This window comes from Zonotrichia leucophrys, chromosome 4A (genome assembly GCF_028769735.1).
Source record: "Zonotrichia leucophrys gambelii isolate GWCS_2022_RI chromosome 4A, RI_Zleu_2.0, whole genome shotgun sequence".
NCBI lineage: Eukaryota > Metazoa > Chordata > Aves > Passeriformes > Passerellidae > Zonotrichia > Zonotrichia leucophrys.
In genome coordinates this window covers 19122744-19141478 of record NC_088174.1, presented here as the reverse complement: position 1 = coordinate 19141478, position 18735 = coordinate 19122744, and the positions used below count along the sequence as shown (strand labels likewise).

Genomic DNA, 18735 nt, shown 5'->3' with positions numbered 1-18735 from the left:
ACAGCACCAAGATTTCACCAGAGCACACCCTGTAAAACCACCCTCGGCAAGTCTGTCCCAACTCTCTGTGCTCCCTTGGCCACATCAGACTCTGGAGAAGAGTCTGCCTGTGCTTTGGGAAAACCTGTTTGCTTTGGGAAAACCTATGCTTTGAAAACCTGTTCTCACTGACATCTCTCAGCCATCCCAGAGCTGCATGAAGGTGCAGAGCACCGAGCAGAATCAAACCAGCTCCCTCCTGCCCACATTTCTGCTGCTTTGGCTGAAGCCTTGGATCTACTCATGAATCACAGAGCATTTTGTCCTAATTTAAAGCGATAACTGTAAAAGAAATTTGTAATTTATATAAAACTGCCTTGGGTAATAATAATTTTCCTGACTCTGCACAACGCAGCATTAGAAAATGACTCCATGCAGGGCCAAGGGAGAGCTGGAGTGGGAATGCTGCTGAGGCAGGGCAGAGCCTGAACCTGGGGCAGGGCAGAGCCCAGAGCTGAGCCCGCAGCCAGGGCAGGTTTGTTCCTGGCACAACTAACCAAACCTGGTTTGTTCCTAACACAACTAACCAAGCCTGGCAGCCCAAAGCCCTCTATCCAAACGCCTTCAGAGATTCAAGAGGCAAGTGGCAGGACAAGGTTCAGTAACTGCAGGACCGTGCTGGACTCACCCCGGTTACTCTGCTGTAGCAGATCATGATGAAAACATGAATAATTGAGAAGTGCCCTGGCAGCAGCAGGGCTCCTGCTCTGCCCAGATTCCCAAGGCACCTGTGCATGCACAAAGCTTTCATGTCAGGACTCCCATCTGACATGCACGAGGCTTTATAAAAATAAAGTTTGCTTTTGAGTTCTGAAGCCATAAAAATATAATTAGCAGAAAAAGAGGGTCTAAGCAAACCTGCTTGGGCATTCATGTATTCAAAGTGATGTGTGCTTTGAGAGTCACTGGAAGCTGTGACAGTGCTGTGCCCAGCCTGAGAGCTGCCCAAGCCCCCGGGCTGCAGGGACAGCTCAGCTCCACTGCCCTCAGCTGCCCTTCAGAGCTGTGCTGAGCCCACCCTGCTGCTGCCGCTGCCATGCACAGTGCCCTGGCACAGCAGGGACAGCTCCAGCCCCCAGCAGAGCCCTGCTCCTAAACCTGGGCTTCCCCGACACCTCCCCAGGGAGCTCTCTGGAGATCCTCTGGCAGCTTCCTCTGCTCTGCTCTCAGCTACATCAAACTCAAACTTACACCTGCTATCAGTGGGAAAAAGAAAATCTGCTTGTCTTGTGCCAGTGAGCTCCAAACCCACCAACCCCTGCTTCTCTGCAATAGTGCATTTTGGGTTTCTTTAGAAATTCCTGAGCCTCAAGGCCATTTCTGTCCTGAGAGCTGCATTTTCCCCTGGAGCCTGCACTTTGCCTCCCCATCCCCAGCCCGTGGGTGAGCCCTGAGCTCAGGGCTCAGAACCCTCTGCTCTCCCCTCAGCAGCAGCTCCATAGCCCATTGCCCCCTGTCCTGCTGAACATGCCATTTTGCTCCAGTAACTTCTGGTTTCTTTCCCAGCCTCAGCCTGCTGCAGCCTCCGAGCACTCCCTGACTATGGAGTTCCTTACTTGTAAGCTCATTATCTTCCATTTATCTGCATTGAGCTCTGCTGCCCTGTTACAACCCAGGTACTCAAAATTAATCCCCCTCATGTATCAGATTAAATTGTTTCTCATTATCTGCTTGACTCTCAATTCAGTACCATTTGTAAAACTAAAACCTACTTTTCCATACTATTAATCAAGACTTTTTTGTGACAAAAAGCCACTGCATTGCAATCTGAATAATCTAAAGCAGTTCAAGCAATATTTCTCCTGCCAGCCAAACTCGCATGTTTCCATATTTCTCTTCTCCCTTCCTTTTGAAGTCCCTCTCTGTAATCAGCCCTTTGAAACACTAATTCAATGCATTTAGTGCACATTTCTCTAACTTGTATTGTCTCCTTATAGCTAAAGGTTCTCAGTGATCAATATTTTACACGATCAGATCTGATCGTGTAAAATATCATAGCATATGCAGCTGTTTCAGGAGACCTGATAAAACAATTTCCTATTGCTTTTTCAAAATGGATTAACCAGGTAATTTCCTTACTGCTTGGTGGGCCACAATCACAGAGAGCATAGTTCTGACCCTGGAGAGAGCACAATTCTCAGGTTACGGGTTAGACAAGAGCCAGGTTTGAGGAGACATCAGGGGAAGGTCTGATGGTGCTTCTGCTCTCTGACTCCAGAACTTACAGGAACATTCTCAGAGGATTAATTTCATATTGCTGATTGCCAACCCTTCCACTGTATTTATCCACTCATAAAATGGAGAAGAGGAGAAATAAAAAAGACACATACTTGAAATTTAATTCTAGCATGGCCTTGTTCCAGAACAGAACAGCCTCAGTTTATTGTGTGTTAGTTATCAAAAGCACTTCAGCCTGGACTGAAGGGCAGGTCTGTCTGTCCACACCCGAGCACAGGAGGGCTCTCACTGCCACCCCACATCTCCCTGGCATCTCCTCTGCCAGCAGAACTCTGCAGACAAACAGGTTTGAAATCCACTGACAACAACCGTGTGACCCTGGGTTCATCACTTTACTGGCAATAACTCCCTGCTGGGCCCCAGATGCTTTTTGGGGCAAAGCTCAAAGCACACAAAGCGCTCACTCCCCAAGGGCAGTGCCAGGGCTGGGGGTGTCAGAGATGCTCCTGCTCCTGTTCCCTTCCCACCAAAGGCTGCTGCACACTCTGCCTTGGACAGAGCTCCACAGCTGTAGCAAACACAGTTCAGAAACTTCCTTCCTACAAAACTCACGTAAATCAATATTCCATTAACACACCTTGCTATTCTGTGTGCCCTTTGGGGAAAATCTGCTTTTGTTCAAAAATACCAAAACCCACTCAGCCTACAAAATCCAATTAACATGTGGATACAGCAAAGGAAATGGTAAGGCGAGTGAAGATGACTGCAACAACCACTTTTTCAGAGAAATTTCGTCCTTTGAGAGGAAAGCAGAGCACCAAGACCAGGGTGCCTCTTGCAGATGGAATGAGTTCCCAGAGATGTATTTGGGGGGAGACACTGATCTCCTTGGCCCTGGACAGCACCCTCAGGCCCAGCCTGGGCTGGGATGCTCTGGGCAGGGCAAGGAGCTTTGGTGCAGAGGGGACTAAAAGGGGATGCAACACTCTTAAAAGAGTAACTGAAGTCCCAGCCAGGCTCCTCCTAACCATCAACAGGTATGAGTGACCCACCACAAGCAAGAACCATGTACTGCCTCAAGGAAATCCCATCCTGAAGTGGAAATAGCCTGTGCTGGGGCAGCAGCAGCCACCGCTGCAGGGCAGCTCACCCAGTCAGTGAAGGGCAAATCAGTAAAGCTGAAAGTGCCAGGGAGAGCAGCAAGCACAGGCTCCTTCTGCTGTGGCCATGACATTTTCTACTGCTCCTTTATGCTCATTAATCTTGCAACTTCCAGTCCGCAAACTCAGCAGCCAAGGAGGAAATTACTCCAAACCACAGGAATTCCACTGACTTCTGAATTTCTGGGACAGAAGAGACTTCAGACAATGTCTGTTTATGTGCCACAGAACTTGAGCTGCCTGATTGGACATGCACACAGAAACATTTGGCCATCCTCTACTTTCACCTGTGATGTCAATGTTTGTTACCACTGAAAGAAATAAAGGGATTTCACTGGTTTTCATAATTTTGCTCTCCAGCTGAAAGAGAGCAAAATTTTCTTTAGAGAAACCAAATTTTTGTCCGAGAGAAATCACTTTTAGTCCAAAGAAAGATAAATTTTTGGTTGAGGACAATGAAGAGAGTAAAATTCTGCATCAACTATTAACATAATAAATGGCTTTTAAAAATAACACAGATTGAGTCCTCCACTTCAAACAGGGCAATGCCAATGTGAGCAAGGGGCATCATACAGAAAATAACAAGTCTCATTATTACAAGATGGAGAAATCAGATGTCCACTCTCCCAGACTCTTAACACTGCTGCCATTAGACTTTTTAAAGACCATAAAGAAGCCCAAAACTACTTGTGAATTTGCTCTGCAAATCAACTGCAAGAAGTGTTCTATTTTGATCCTTCCCTGGAGTCCCATCCTAAATCAAAGTATTACAACTTAATCTTTTAACAAGTTTCCTTTCTAATGAACCTGCAGCCCTACAAGTCTCTTGAGAAATCTGATGCGTGAGTTTAGGTTTGCATGTTTTTCCTTATAAACTTTGAATTATATATTATTAAAAAAATAAATCCAAGGATTTGTGCCCTTTAAAGTAAGTGTTCATCAGCTCCAGGAGACTGGAAAGGTGCCAGAATTTTCCTGGGCTTTCCTCCCCCTTGCTGCCCCTGCCTCTCACCAGAATGTTTTCTCCAGAGCTAAACGGAAATGGACTTCAGAGCAACGAGAGCCTGAGCTCAGCCATGGGCCCAGAGGGAGGGAGAAGGGCTGGTGAAACAGAGGTTACACAGAGAGACTGCTAGAATAAACCAGGGGATGAAGGTGCAGAGTTTGGCACCTGCATAAGAAACAGCTCCTGTAGGAGAGCAGAGATAAATATAGAGCAGCTCTGAAGGCACCAGAGCCTTTCAAAGGGATGCGATGGAACCTCTGGGGCTGTATCACAACCCAGAGGGCAAAATGAGCCCAGCATTCCAATAAATAAAATCTGGCCAAGGACTCACAAAGGAAAGTGTTGGCACGTGTCCATCTCAACATCATCCTGCTGGAAAGGAGCTGATTTTAAAGGCTGGCAACGAAACTGCCAAAAAACCCAACTCCAAACCACGCCACTAAAAAAAACTGGCAGGAGCGCTGGGTTTGGGTGTTTTACTACGTCCTTTTGAGACATTGGTTTTTAAAAGGCACCTTTTCAATTCTGTTGAGACAGTACAAATCCTGCTGCAGGAGAGATTACATCAATAACAAATGGTCACAGGGCTGCCTGTGACTTTCCTCAGTCTCCTGGACTAAACTCATGTTTCCATTTCCATGTGCAAATTGAAGAATCTGCCATAAATACACCTGATCAAACATCAATTGGCAGCACTCTACAGAAGTCAATGTACTTCATTAAATATACATAAGGATGTGAAAATCTAATGGTGTGCTGGAATGCACTGTTTGGAGCACTAAACACAGTCGTGCATGCAGTGCTACGAGCAGGGCTGTGAAGGTGGGGCTGGAGCACAGCTGGTGCTCAGGGCAGGGCTCCGGCCCTCTCACAGGAACAGCCCACCCTCCTGAATGCAGGAGATGCTCCTCAAGGTCCAGCTGAGCCACCTGCCTGCTTTGCTCTGCACATCTCCTGTCCTCTCAGGTAACTTCTCCCACCGGGAGGGTCCATCCAGGCTTCAGCTCCTCCCGAGCACTGAGTCCTCCTGAGCACTCAGCTCAGGGATCTCTGCTTCAGCCCTGGATCCCACCTGCAGCCACCACGTTCATGCAAAGGCAGAAGCTCACCTGTCCACACCACCACCTTCTCCCCTTGGCATCACTCACCTGCTCCCACCTGAACCTCTCCTTTTTGCTGCTTTAGAGTCCACAGGCTGCCCTCTCCTCCTTGGTGCTCTTCACCTGTTCTCCTGTCATTTCTGTCACTCTGTTCCACTCATCTTCCCTCCTGATGATCAGCCTGTGTCCTACTGACTGTTATTTCACTGCACATACCATGAAATGCACTACATCCAGTTCTTTTCAGTTAGAACAGCAATTTCCCAAACATGCTCCTTTGTTATTAGTACAAAGATCAGCAAAACTTCTCACTATTTTTACATTTATCTAACTTAATATTCAAGTGATTAAAGAAACCTCCTACTTGCATTTGGCAGCTCAAGTCCCATTTAAATTTCTGCTTACCACTGGTTTTACAGTATATTTAATCTAAGTTTATCATAAAAAGGCCAGCCCCATGAACTGCACTGGATTAATGCTGACAGCTCATCATTAGAAAGGAAGATCTTACGTGAAGCTTAAACATTTTCTACTAACAACATCCTGCAAACACTAGCAATACTTGAGGGCAGTTTTGCCACTTGTCTGAAATGAGAAAATGATTGCACTTACCAGAGAGAAGAGCAGCTAGAAAGCAAAACTTGGTGGTTAATTACTGACTCCACCAATCTGACGCTGTGGAGGAACAGAAACAGGGGCAGGCACCAATTAAGCAAAGGTGCACAACTGAAATTCACTCTGCATTTTTAACAACTCCTGCAATTAAGTGTTAATTTGTCACCTGTTGCAAAAATGAAAACTCCTGGGACTGTTCAGAGGAAACAGAACAGAGGGTTCTCTGTAGGGAGCAGTGGCAGTCACCACCAGGGTGGTTTGTGCTGCTAAAGCCTTTCTCAGAGGGTGGAGCAGCCAGCACAGGCTCCTCTCCTGCAGCACCAGAGGAGCTGGGAAAGCCTCCAGAGCAGGGATGTCCATGGGGACAGGAACAGCCCTGAGGCCACCAGCCCCCATGGCCTGGGATGTTTGATGGCAGCTGGGGATGCTCCATGGAGGGGGCAGTGCCAGGCAGCCGTGTGGGTCAGCCCTGCTCCTCTGGGGCACAGACCCTGGCAGCCCCCGGATAAACCCTCAGGGCCATTCTCTAACCATGGCAGCTCCAGCCCAGGGAGAGCAGCCTGAGCTCCAGGTGAGACTGAGCTCCTCCTCTCACCCAGCTGACCCAGGACAGGAGGAGCAGGGCTGGCCCTGGAGAACTCTGCTGCTCATTCTGCGCCCTCAGGGCAGCAGCTGCTGATGGGATAAGAGCAGAAAGCCCTGAGTTAGGTGTGGGCTGAGCCAGCCCTGGAACTGGAAAGCACAGACAATTATCTGCCTGAGCTAATTACCCCTGAGGTGAGCGGTTCCAGGCACAGGTGTGGGGCAGGGATCTCTGCACCCCTGCCCTGGTCCTCCTGTCCCTGCTTACCCTGGGCAAGGACAGAACTCTCCAGCAAAGGCTGGGGAGCGTCACTGCTCCTGCCCTACAGAGCCAGCCTAACCCAGGACAGCATGGAACATCTGCCATGGCCCCTGCCCAAAGGCACCCTGTGCTTGGATGGCACACACACTGCCCCTGGTAAAGTCTGTGCAGTAATTCTGATGGGCTGTGAGGCTGAGCAAGGGACAAAGAAAAACCTTCATTATTAATAAAGAACTACATCTCCTGATTTCAAATGAGGACAGGCTGAAGAACCAAGTCTGGTGCTTTCTCAGGAGAGTCATGGGATGCAAAAGTAGCAAGACAAAGGCCTTTCTCCCTACAAGGAACACTCTTTGAAGATCTCAGAGTCCTTTAAAGATGAGATGAGAAAAGAATATCAGGGTGACTCATTTGGTCTAAATGTCCTACTTGAGCTATGCTAAGTGCCAGATACTGTCTCCATAGTGAATATTTACTTTGAGATTAGAACAAAATAGCAAGAGGCACAGATAAAAGACTTCTCTCAAAGGGTACATAGGTAAGGTAAGGTAAGGGACAGCATTTCTTTTTGGATTGCCATGACCTGTTCAGGAGTAAGGCCAGGTCCAGTTTGAGAATGAAAAATCATTATCTTGAAATAAAAATTCTACAACTGCTCCTAATGCCATTACTGACTTAGACTCTTCTGATGCAACAGAGAACAAATCTGGCTAACAATGCTCTACTCATAGCTGCACCTTTGAATTCCACCACCAGGAAAACCCAGTTCAACAACCCATTCCATTATTAGCTACCTTTATTATTGACATTTCATCTTCATTTCCTCAGCCACACTATTCTTAGCAGAGTCTGGCAAACAGACCAAGGTCTGCAGGCAATGTCCTGGGCTGAGATGTGTGCACAGGGAAGGATCTGCCCAGACCCTTCCAGGTAGCAGGAAGTACCTAGAGCTCAGGTGATTCAGCTGGCAGTGCAGCAGCTACTACTCCTGGAGAGATGTCCATGTGATGATGATGATGATAATGATAGTCATTCTCTTCCCTCTCTGTAAGGGGAAACATTACACTTCTCTGCTGCTCTGATGGACTTGCATGTTCAATCATGAACCACTGTGGCAAAAAGGGCCACATTACTGCTGAGGGAGTTAGAAAAGAAATCAAACTGAACCACATGAGGGGGTTCTGATCTCATTTGCAGACAAGTAAATATTGAGTAAATCTTGGATTTGGGTGGAATTACTCTGGATTTGTAATGGCTGAGCCCAAACGTGAGTCAGGCCCAGCCTGTGTTCAGGTAAGCTCATTAAACACCTGCCAACCCCTGGGACTCTGCTGGGAGCACTCATGGTTAAAGGTAATCTCGTGCTTAAAGGCTTTGGAGATCAGGGCAGGAGGCTCAGCCAGGGACAGGACTGAGCTCCTGCAGCAGGAGCCACCCCTGCCTCCCAGCCCTGCCGGCAGAGAGGTTTCTCTTGGGGGAAAGCACAGTGTGCTTTTATACTGTATGCTTTTATATTACACTGGTGGCTTCAGAGCTTCAGAGCTCTGCCTTTTGGTCCCTGTGCCTCCCTTCAGACCATCCTTCAGTGCACATATGGTCCCACAGCTGCAGCAACTGCACGTGCACCCAGACAGGCAGGGTTTGAGAGTTTACCTTCATTCAGCGCTGCAGAAGGCTGAGGCATTGCTCAGCTGCTTAGTGCCAGAGCCTGGGGACGAGGTGGGAGCTCCACGTCCCCCACAGCAGCACCTGAGAGGGGCAGGCAGAGCAGAACCAAGAATGAGGTTTTGCTGAGGGAAAGGGAATGAGGAAGGCACGGGGGGCTGCAGGGCCCAGCACCAGCCAGCAGCAGCAAACTGCCCTCTCTGGGAGGGGCAGCTCGGGACAGAGAGCTCAGCTGCAGCAGGAAAGGGTTAATGGCAAGGGCAGACACCAGGTCTGCCTTCCCCTGCTCTGCATGAGGAACAGGGAACAGCGCCTGTGAAATGTGCTTAGGGCAGCATCACAGGGCACCCCTGCACGCAGCTGCACTGAGGGGCTCCAGGTGTGAGCACCATAAAGGGGCTCCAGGTGTGAGCAGCAGAAAGGGGCTCCAGGTGTGAGCAGCAGAAAGGGGCTCCAGGTGTGAGCAGCAGTGAGGGGCTCCAGGTGTGAGCACCAGAAAGGGGCTCCAGGGGTGAGCAGCAACGAGGGGCTCCAGGGGTGAGCAGCAGAAAGGGGCTCCAGGGAGCACCTGAAGCAGGGGCTGGGGGAACCTGGGGCTCAGGGAGGTGAGCTGATGCTGAACCTGCTCACTGCTGTCCCACTGCCATGGGACCTCTCTCCATGTCCTGGACACTGTGCCTGCTCCTGGGATTCCTCACTGGAACACAAAGTCATTTTTAGTTCTGAACAATATGCGAAGTTCAAAAACCTCTCACAATTCTCTGATTCCAAACACAGTTCTCCTCACCCTTCTTTCCTTTTCCTCTCTAAAATGCAGAAATATGCATTACCATAGTGAAATGAGGGAGCAGGGCTAATAGGGCTGATTGGTCTAGAGGAGAAGGATGCAATCAGAGTGCCAAGTGCTCTCAGTGGTGACACGAGGCTCAGAGCACCCAAGGGACACTCTGTATTACAGCCTGAAGGGTGCACATCCCTGCTGCTGACACAAGTGCCGGTGCCAGGGAGCAGGGCAAGGGGCAGCCCCCACACCATGTGCCTGAACACCTCCCTGTGCCTCACCCAGCACTGCCAGGCATGAGAGAACAAGCCATTGTCAAGGGCAACCACAGAGCTGCTTGTTTCACATTAGCATCCTTAACATTTTCTATCTAACCAGATTTCCTGTTGGTTGAGGAAAGCTGCCTTCCTCCTTACCAGCTGCTATCCCAGATTGCCCTCTCCCCATCCCCAGTACGTATTTTGCCATGCTTGTCTGCTTTTCTGTGTAAAAAGGTTATGTATGCCTGGAGGGAGACTAAATGTTACCAAAAAAAAAGAAAAAATAGAAAAAGGCAAAAAAAAAAATCCCCCATGAAAACAGAACTATGGGCAAGTGTCCAAGACTCCTGACTGTGTGACTGTGACTAACCAATGGCTGTTTTTAAAAACATTTCTCATTTTATTCCCTTCCCTGGATGTAATAATACAACTCAAATTAGTTTTCCAGGAGCTGACTCCTTTTTATGTAACCATGTTTTATACAGATAGCAGCAGCAGCTTATGTTTAAACTATTTAAGAGAACAAATAGCTGCAAAACGTACTTCAGATGGCCCTTCTCCTGCTAGCAGTGTATTCCTGGCTTGAGGGAAGCTACAAAAGCACTCTGTGTTTTGCTGCTGCTGCTGGATGCAATTGTAAACAATGCCCAATGCCCAGAGGAGCAGCATCCAGGTAAAGGTGTCAGCTCTGCCTGTTTTACTGCCTTGCATTGCAAACTGTGGCATGACTCCGAGAACACAAAGCTGGGCAGATGCAGAACAGAGCAGCAGCTCAGCTCTTACCCAGTGCCAGGCCTCCCAGGGCAGCAGGGAGGGCTGGAGCATCCCCTGCTGCCACGGGGCCCCGGGGACACCTCCACACCTGGCAGATCTCACCACTGGGATCCCCATCTCTCCTCCTTGCTCCCACCCTGCAGCACTGGCTGCAGCCACTGGCCCAGGACCCTCTCTGTGTCCCCCAGGCTGGTACCCAGGGCTGCCCTGGAGCTGCTTCCTGAGGTGCACCTGGGGCACATCCAAAGGAACAGAGATGATGCTGCAGGCAGCCAAGGGGGTGTGGGGAGAAGAACAGGAAACCAAGGCAGATCAGGAAACATGGACCTCATTTTCTCATTCCACTTTTGCTTTTAGGAACAGGCCCAAGAGATGAGAATTGATGGGCCACCAGGCTCAGACACCAGTGTGATGTGGCATTCAAGTCTCTCAGCAAACAGCAGAACTCCCCAAACACCCCTACGAAAAGCCTGGAAAATCTTTTACCTGGTGTCATCCTTCCTGCCTAGGGAGTCCAAATCCTGAAGTGATAAATGAGGCTCCCCAAGCACCACCCCTGTATGAAAGTGGTTAAAAGGTGCAGAGAAATCCATCATCTAAACAAGAGAGTTGCACAGTTAGAAACATGCAGCCTTTGCTCTGTGTTCCCATGCCATTATTCAGCAAATTAAAAAGGCATTTTTGTACTCTATGTGGAGTCTTCCAAGTCTACAATTTTTCATAAAACCTCCATTATGACATTTCACTTGGAGAACTTTGCTAGCAGCTTCCTAGTTGTCACACTTTCCAGTACCTTCAAAACTGTGTAATTTGTGCCACAGTAACAAGTTTAAACATTCTTTTTCCTTTATCCTATCAGCACAACTGAGCTGTTAACTGCTGGGCTCACACTGGAAGGGATTTCTGCTGGGATTTGTTTCAGCCACTCCATTAACTTCCATGGACTGTGGAAAGCACAGTTCAGATCACCTCACTATGAACATTCTTCAAGCTCCATGCCAACAAGCCACTGAGGATGGCACACATCAGTGTTTCAGTGGGTCTGGTACCACTTTCCAGGCAATTCACAGATTCTGAAGGAAAAGATAAATGCAGCCCAGGCAACCTGAGCTACAAGAGAGGCTAAAAGGATTCCTGGTCAGATGTTCTCCCTCCATGCTAGAGACAACATCTGCCAGAGAAACACAGAAATCACACCCCAGCAAAGGCTGGCACCCCTCAGGTGGTCACAGGCCAGCCAGCGTGGCCATGGCTCCTTGTGCCTGTCTGGGAATGCAACACTCCTGGAGACGAGGAGGGACACACAAGGAACAGACAATCATCCTTGGGCACGGCGATAGAGGATGGCAAGCCTTCCTTCAGAGCCAGATCTTTTCCTGGGAATGAGCCCCAGTTCCACGTGCCATGGAGGAAATGTTTTCCTGGGAATGAATGAGCACCAGTGCCATGGAGGAAATGCTTTCCTGGGAATGAACACCAGTGCCACGTGCCATGGAGGAAATGCTTTTCCAGGGAATGAGCCCCAGTGCCACGTGCCATGGAGGAAATCTTTTCCTGGGAATGAATGAGCACCAGTGCCACGTGCCACGGAGGAGGGGGTAACACAGCTGCTGCTGGAGCCAGACACTGCAGATTCATGGAGAACCCAAGAAGAGCAGCTCTTGGCTTCCAGGAACACCAGGGCCGCTCTGATGCTCCCAGGTCTTCCCCCAGAGCCTGCAGTGGGCCAGCCTTTGCCACAGGTCCCACATTCCCCAACACTGAACCGAACCATGTCCCCCGGAGACTCTGCAGAGAAAAGGCCCAGCACTGCTCTGCTTTCCTCGCTCCTCGTGGGCAGGCTCTGGGCTGGGAACTGGTGGTTTATCCACTAAAGGATCAGCCCAGGCAGGAGCCAGCCTTCTGCAGCAGTCCAGCTCCCAGTGTAGGCTGCACTGGAACAGGCACGAGCTTCTCTGGAGTTCCACACAGCACACGGAGCATTCACACACAGCATGTCAGGGAGGGCAGCTGTGGGGCCCAGCTCTCCTTCATGCTCTGGCCATGGAATCTTCCTGCTCACCACGTGCTGAGCACCTGTGGCAGCTCAGGTGCCATCATCTTCCCAGAGGAGCTTGTCAGGAACAGTTCTGGGCTCCGAATTCACTCACCAACAACACAAACCCTGACAGATGACACGGAATCCACGATGTCTGCTAAGCCAGGAGAGTGCCACAGGAGTCACCTGTCCTTCATCCTCACTGAGTCATGAAATCACAGCTTCTGTCAGGGCAGCCCAGGACTGAGAGGACAAATGGACCTTCTTCAAACCCCGACTCTACCGTTCAGTTACATCATCACTGGAACAAAAAACCTCTCCCCAAGCCTTAAACCACAATGTGTATTGAATTAATATTTCTGGTGAGATGATAAATACTATTTTAATAAAATACTTTTATTTTAAAAGACACAAATCTCCCAGAGGTGGTGCAAAGAACATTCATGCAAAATTTGGAGAATGTAACAGAAGAAAGCAATTGACTGAAATATTTTGGGCTAATAGTGACAGCTCAGGAACTGATGCCCATCATTACAGAGAGAATAATACAACTGATTTCTGATAAGAACTCCAACCTGCTCACTCTGCTGTTCCTGCAGACTCGATTGTGGCAAAATCCAGCCCTGAATATTTCATCTTAAAACACTTCTACCAGCAGTAGCATTATTTGTCTTGGCAGATACTGGAGCTTATGCAAAAAGTAAAGGCTTACCACGTGGAATATGAAGCAGTAATGCAAAACACATATAGAACAATAAGAGAAAGTATTAAAAAATGAAATTAAAAATAGCTTAATCTTATGCACACTAGATGAACGAGATATACCTCCTTGGCAATTTCATATCAGTAAACACAGCATGAGGACAGACCATACCTTTGCTTCATCTGAAAAGGAAAACAATCTACTTTTTTTTTTTTCTGCTCTGCATGCATTTCATTCCCCAAAATGCAACCAGGCGTGCATTACAGACAAAGTTCATCCTGCTTCACCCAGAACAGCTGCCATGAGCATTCTCTAGCACTATGCAGAAGCCTTATGGAGTGCAAGGTGCTGGGGCCAAGCCGAGTCTGGTCGGAGCGCCAGGCTTAGAGCAGAGTGCAGCTCCAGGAGTCACTGCAAAGAACCTGGGAGCCGACGCCTTTGAGGAGCAAGCAGCTTCAGGCAGCCAAAAGAAAGGGCAGTGTTAATGGTGGGAGCTAAACAAACAGTTTACTGGAGGGAAAGCAGCGCTGCCTCCGTCCCAGAGGGCTCCCGTGGGGCTCAGCTGCAGTGTCCTGTGGGCATCAGACAGGCAAGCAAGGGACAGTGCACGGCTCCCCCCACACAGCCTGGCACACACAGCACACACAGGGAGAGGGAACCCCACACACAGAACATGGACCCAAAGTGCACAAACCTTCCGGCTCTGTGTTCTCTTTGAGGTGCACTTGCTTCAGAGGGCAGCAGAAGATTTCGTGACACTTAGCACGAAAAGGGGACTCTTTTTTCTTTAATTCCGCAGATTGGATGGAATCTTGCCGTAACATAATGTACTCCTGAGTGCCAGGGGGAGCGTCATCCATAACTGTGTCACCACACAACAAAATAACTCAGGTTAGAGCCCCAGGAAAGCGACCTCGAGAAGCAAATCAACTACACAACGTCAGGGTGGGGAAAGACAGAGGGCAAGAAAGGGTCACAGGAAGGAAAATAAACTGTAAAGTGCAAAGGATCTTAGTCATGGTGGGAAAAAACATTTACTTTTATAAACAATGCTTCTCATAAAGCTCCACAGTTCATCCCTTTCATGCAGCTTTGATAAACAGCAGAACAACACCTGCTCTGAGCAGCAGCACAGCTCCTCCTGCATCTGCCTCATCCTCCCATAGCATTCTCCCCTGTACTCCATTCTCCCCTCTACCCATTCTGCATGCACACTGGGGGAAAAGCAAACCCAACCCTGTGCTTTCATGGCCTGGCACAGGCAATTCTGCACCAACACCCTCCACACCTGCAGGAACCCGCTCCCCAAAGCACCAAGGACAGGCCTTTATCAGGACAGGGAATTACACCCCATCCCTCAGAGCACAGATAATCCAGTGACATTTTCAACAGATAGAAGTGTAGATGTACAAAAAGAAAGCACATTAATCCTTCTGATGGTTTTCTTGTAAAACAGCAAGTAGTTTTTAAAGTTGATCTTATAAATCAATACTGCCATTAATAATGCAGTCTGAAATGTTTCTGAATGGGGTCAGACTATTAAATGGCAAAAAGATAAAATATATAGCATAAAGAAAGTTCCAGCTACCTCAAAGTATTACATTACCAGAATGAATTGAAACACTTTTCCACTATCTAAAAAAATGAATCCTTAATAACAGAGATAGTGAGATTCCTCAGCTCACAGCTTCAGGCACAGATCATCTCCCAAGAACAAAAATTAGCTGCTTTTTCACAGGACAGCCTCCAACCACCAATTGTTATTTACAGTGTAACACAGAGATATAAAACCATACCCAAAACCAAACTTGGATTCCTCAACCTTACATGAAAAAACCAAAAATTAAAAAAAAAAATCCAAGAATTTCAGCAATGAGAAAAGTAACTACTGACAGGCTAGTCTAAAACATGCACTGGCGTGCACTAGGTAAGTTTATTTGGTTCTCAAACTGATGGCCATTAATTCTAACAATGAAGTTAGAATTCCTAAATATCTGTCATCACATGGACATCCTAAAAACCTGTCGAATTTAAACATTAATCCCCTCAAACAATTACCCCATTGCATTCTCATGCACTGGATTTCTTCCTTGGTAGGAGTCATATCTGGAAGATAAATTCAAATTGACAGTTGTTCTGCTCACAGTGGGCAGTCACCTTCTCTCAAGCCCTGATTAATCCAGCAGGGAAACCTTGCACCTTGGCTGCTGCTGCTTCATTAGACTGCACCCAGCAGCAGTAACACACTCTAATAACCTATAGAAAGTGCCATTAAAAGGGGTGCATGATCAAGGGGGACAGCACAAGTGGTTCAAAAGGAGCAGCAGGTGCTGGAGCACGAGGTCTGGGCCGCCATTTCATCACTCAGCAGGGGCAGTTTCCTCTGGAAGGGCAGGCTGAGCTCAGGGAGCACACTGAGCCCCAAGGGCAGCTGTGGCAGCAATTACCAGGAGCCAGCACCCACAGGATCAGCCCTCAAACACGCCTTGGTGTGTGTGAGCTCAGAGCTTCAGCACCTGCAAAGCAGCGCCGAGGATCCCCCGTCAGGACTGGGCAAACAGTGCCTGACACCATTGTGCAGGGCCTGTGCCAGCCCAGGCAAGCTGAGGGGCAAAAGGCACAGCCAGTGCCTCACCAGGGCCTACACACCCCATCACTCCTGCACACAGACTTATGGGATGGGAATGCTCCACATCAGGGCCTACACCCCAAAGCTAACAAAGGCTCAGATTCACTGGGATGGGAATGGCCCCACCAGGGCCCACGCTTTCACAGATTCACTGGGATGGGAATGCTCCCCACCAGGGCCCACACCCCATCACCCCTGCACACAGATCACTGGGGTGGGAATGCTCCCCACCAGGGCCCACATCTTCAGTGAGGGACCCACACCCCAAAGCTAACAAAGGCTCAGATTCACTGGGATGGGAATGGCCCACCAGGGCCCACGCTTTCACAGATTCACTGGGATGGGAATGCTCCCCACCAGGACCCACACCCCATCACCCCTGCACACAGATCACTGGGATGGGAATGCTGCCCACCAGGGCCCACACCTTCAGCGAGGGACCCACACCCCAAAGCTAACAAAGGCTCAGATTCACTGGGATGGGAATGGCCCCCCCAGGGCCCACACCCCATCCTCATGGCAGAACACACTGGTGCTCTACGTTCCCATCTGCCCAGAATAAAACAGGGATAAGACTACACCTGCCATGGACACAGGTCATTAATACACTGCTCACTCACTTGTCATTAATACACTGCTCATTAATACACTGCTCACTGCACAGGTCATTAATACACTGCTCACTCACTTGTATATTCTCACTCACTTGTATATTCTCAGATGAAAGTGATAAATAACTACTACATAGCTTTAAGAAAATTAACCCTGTTTTCTTCCCCTACAATTTGATGGAGACCAAACCCACAGCAGCTGAGAGGAATTTGCTTAGCAGTGAATATAAAATAACTGCAGTAACTATTATGTTTCCTAATCAAAACATTCAGCTTGCTAAATATCACCCTGTAGCATTTTCTTAAGCTTAAATAAAATAATAATAATTACATTAATAAAAACTTGCTGTCAACAAGCCACTAGGAAAAAAATTTCTTCTTCCTGTAAGCTTTACTGAGAGAAAGCAATCTTTAGGATGGCTGCTGGCACCAGGATGTTTTTCAAGATAAATTCAAACATGTTTACTTTATATAAACACCAGCTAAACAGTCTGCTGGTTTGTGTCTTTCTTTTCTGTCCAAGTGCATTTCAGTCCCATCCAGAATTGCCAGAAACCATAACATCAGCCCTGTCCATAGGCCTTGGCTCGGGTTCCAACTGCATCATCTTTGATGTAATTCAGACCTTAATAAAGCTGTAAGGAAATATCTTTCCCCCTGGTTTTACAGAGAGAGGCTTCTGCTCTGTTTGCTACAGGCTAGAGCAACCATAGGGTAAATAAAATCCAGGCACAACAAATCCTCCTGCTCCCATTGGACTATTGTTCCTGCATGTATGACACAACTTAAACAAAGAAATTGTACTTCCATTCACTCCTGCATGAACCTTTCAGGTCATTACCTGAAATATGAATTTTCCTCAGCTCCCTAACTCTTCACAGTGGTTAATTTTACATGCTGCGAGGCCTAGGACACTTACACTTGCAATAAATTCATTTTCCTGGCATTTTGGAAGGACTGAAGTTGTGTCTGTACCCACAAGGTCCTCAAGCCACAGAGAGCAGCAGAGCACCTCTGAAATCCTGCACCCACAAAGTGAAGAAATCCCCTCTCTTTGGCACAGGGCAGGAAAAACCATTCCCCCAGTGTGACTCTGTGGAATAACGAGAGCAGCAGCCAATGCCCCCCCAGTGTCACCTCCACACTGTCACCTCCCCAGTGTCATTCCCTCAGTGTCACTGTCACCTCCCCAGTGTCACCTCCCCAGTGTCACTGTCACCTCCCCACAGTCACTGTCACTCCCCAATGTCACTGTCACTCCCCCAGTGTCATTGTCATGCCCCAGTGTCACCTCCCCAGTGTAACCGTCACCCCTCCAGTGTCACTGTCACTCCCCAATGTCACTGTCACTCCCCCAGTGTCACTGTCATGCCCCAGTGTCACCCCTCCAGTGTCACTGTCACTCCCCAATGTCACTGTCACTCCCCCAGTGTCACTGTCATGCCCCAGTGTCACCCCTCCAGTGTCACTGTCACTCCCCAATGTCACCTCCCAGTGCCACCCCCAGCACACAGAGCAGCGACGCTCCCCAGCCCCTCCCTCCTGCTCTGCCTCCCTGACCCCACCAAGGAAATCAATAAAGGTCCCAGCTGAGGTGCCCCAGGCCCTGGGGCCCTTTGGAGCTATCAGGAATTATTCTCTTTTTCCTTTTAGGGGAAACATTAGGCTAGCAAGTTGCTCTCAGCTCCTTACAGGAACAAGTCTAAAAAAAACCTCTCTAAAATAACTTGCTTCAAGTGACTTCCCTGTAGGACAGGGAAGGGTAGCAAAGTGGGGTATTTAGCTGTAATACCATTTTTGAGACAGCTGATGAAAATCTCTCAGGTCTTTGGGCAGTAAAAATTCTCTTTGCTTCTTATCATCACTGCTTTGTTTCCCTCCTAATTTCTCCCAGTTGAAGGTGGGATTTTTTTTGTCAGCCACCTGCACATAATAAACTCAGAGGACAACAATACTTGCAAGCTAATTGAAAAAAAATTCTATTCTGGGCTTGTAAAACACTCAGAACCTCTTAATGACAACACAGTCTATCCAAACCATTTCACATTAAGCTTTGCCAAATCTTGATGAAGTATTCTTACCAAACAGCCTTTCTGGCACTTCTGCATCACCCACAAATCTTATTTTCAGCTTGCAGCTGTGTGCTCCCAACTTTGAAGTCTGGTTGACTCTGACTTGCAGTTTTCACAATGAACACAGATATTACAGGAAGCACAAGCAGCCAATTCTCTAATTTTTATTCACAGCAAGCCATTTCTGGAGTCCCTCATTTTGCACCACTCCTTCCTCCCCAGCACACCCCCAAACCCAGGCACCACACCAGCTCATTTCA

The 18735-nt window shown here is 48.4% G+C and overlaps 1 protein-coding gene across 4 annotated transcripts in view; it reads right to left on the bottom strand.

Moving 5' to 3' along the window:
• Window positions 1–18735, bottom strand: part of FGF13 (fibroblast growth factor 13) — a 182788-nt gene that overhangs the window by 66597 nt on the left and 97456 nt on the right. For 3 of the 4 annotated variants that reach the window (XM_064712766.1, XM_064712765.1, XM_064712768.1), the window contains one exon: window positions 13858–14025. The exons of the other annotated variant lie outside the window; for it this stretch is intronic. In XM_064712766.1, the coding sequence (XP_064568836.1) occupies window positions 13858–14025 (168 nt within the window). The remainder of the gene's footprint in view (window positions 1–13857; window positions 14026–18735) is intronic. 4 annotated transcript variants of the gene reach the window in all.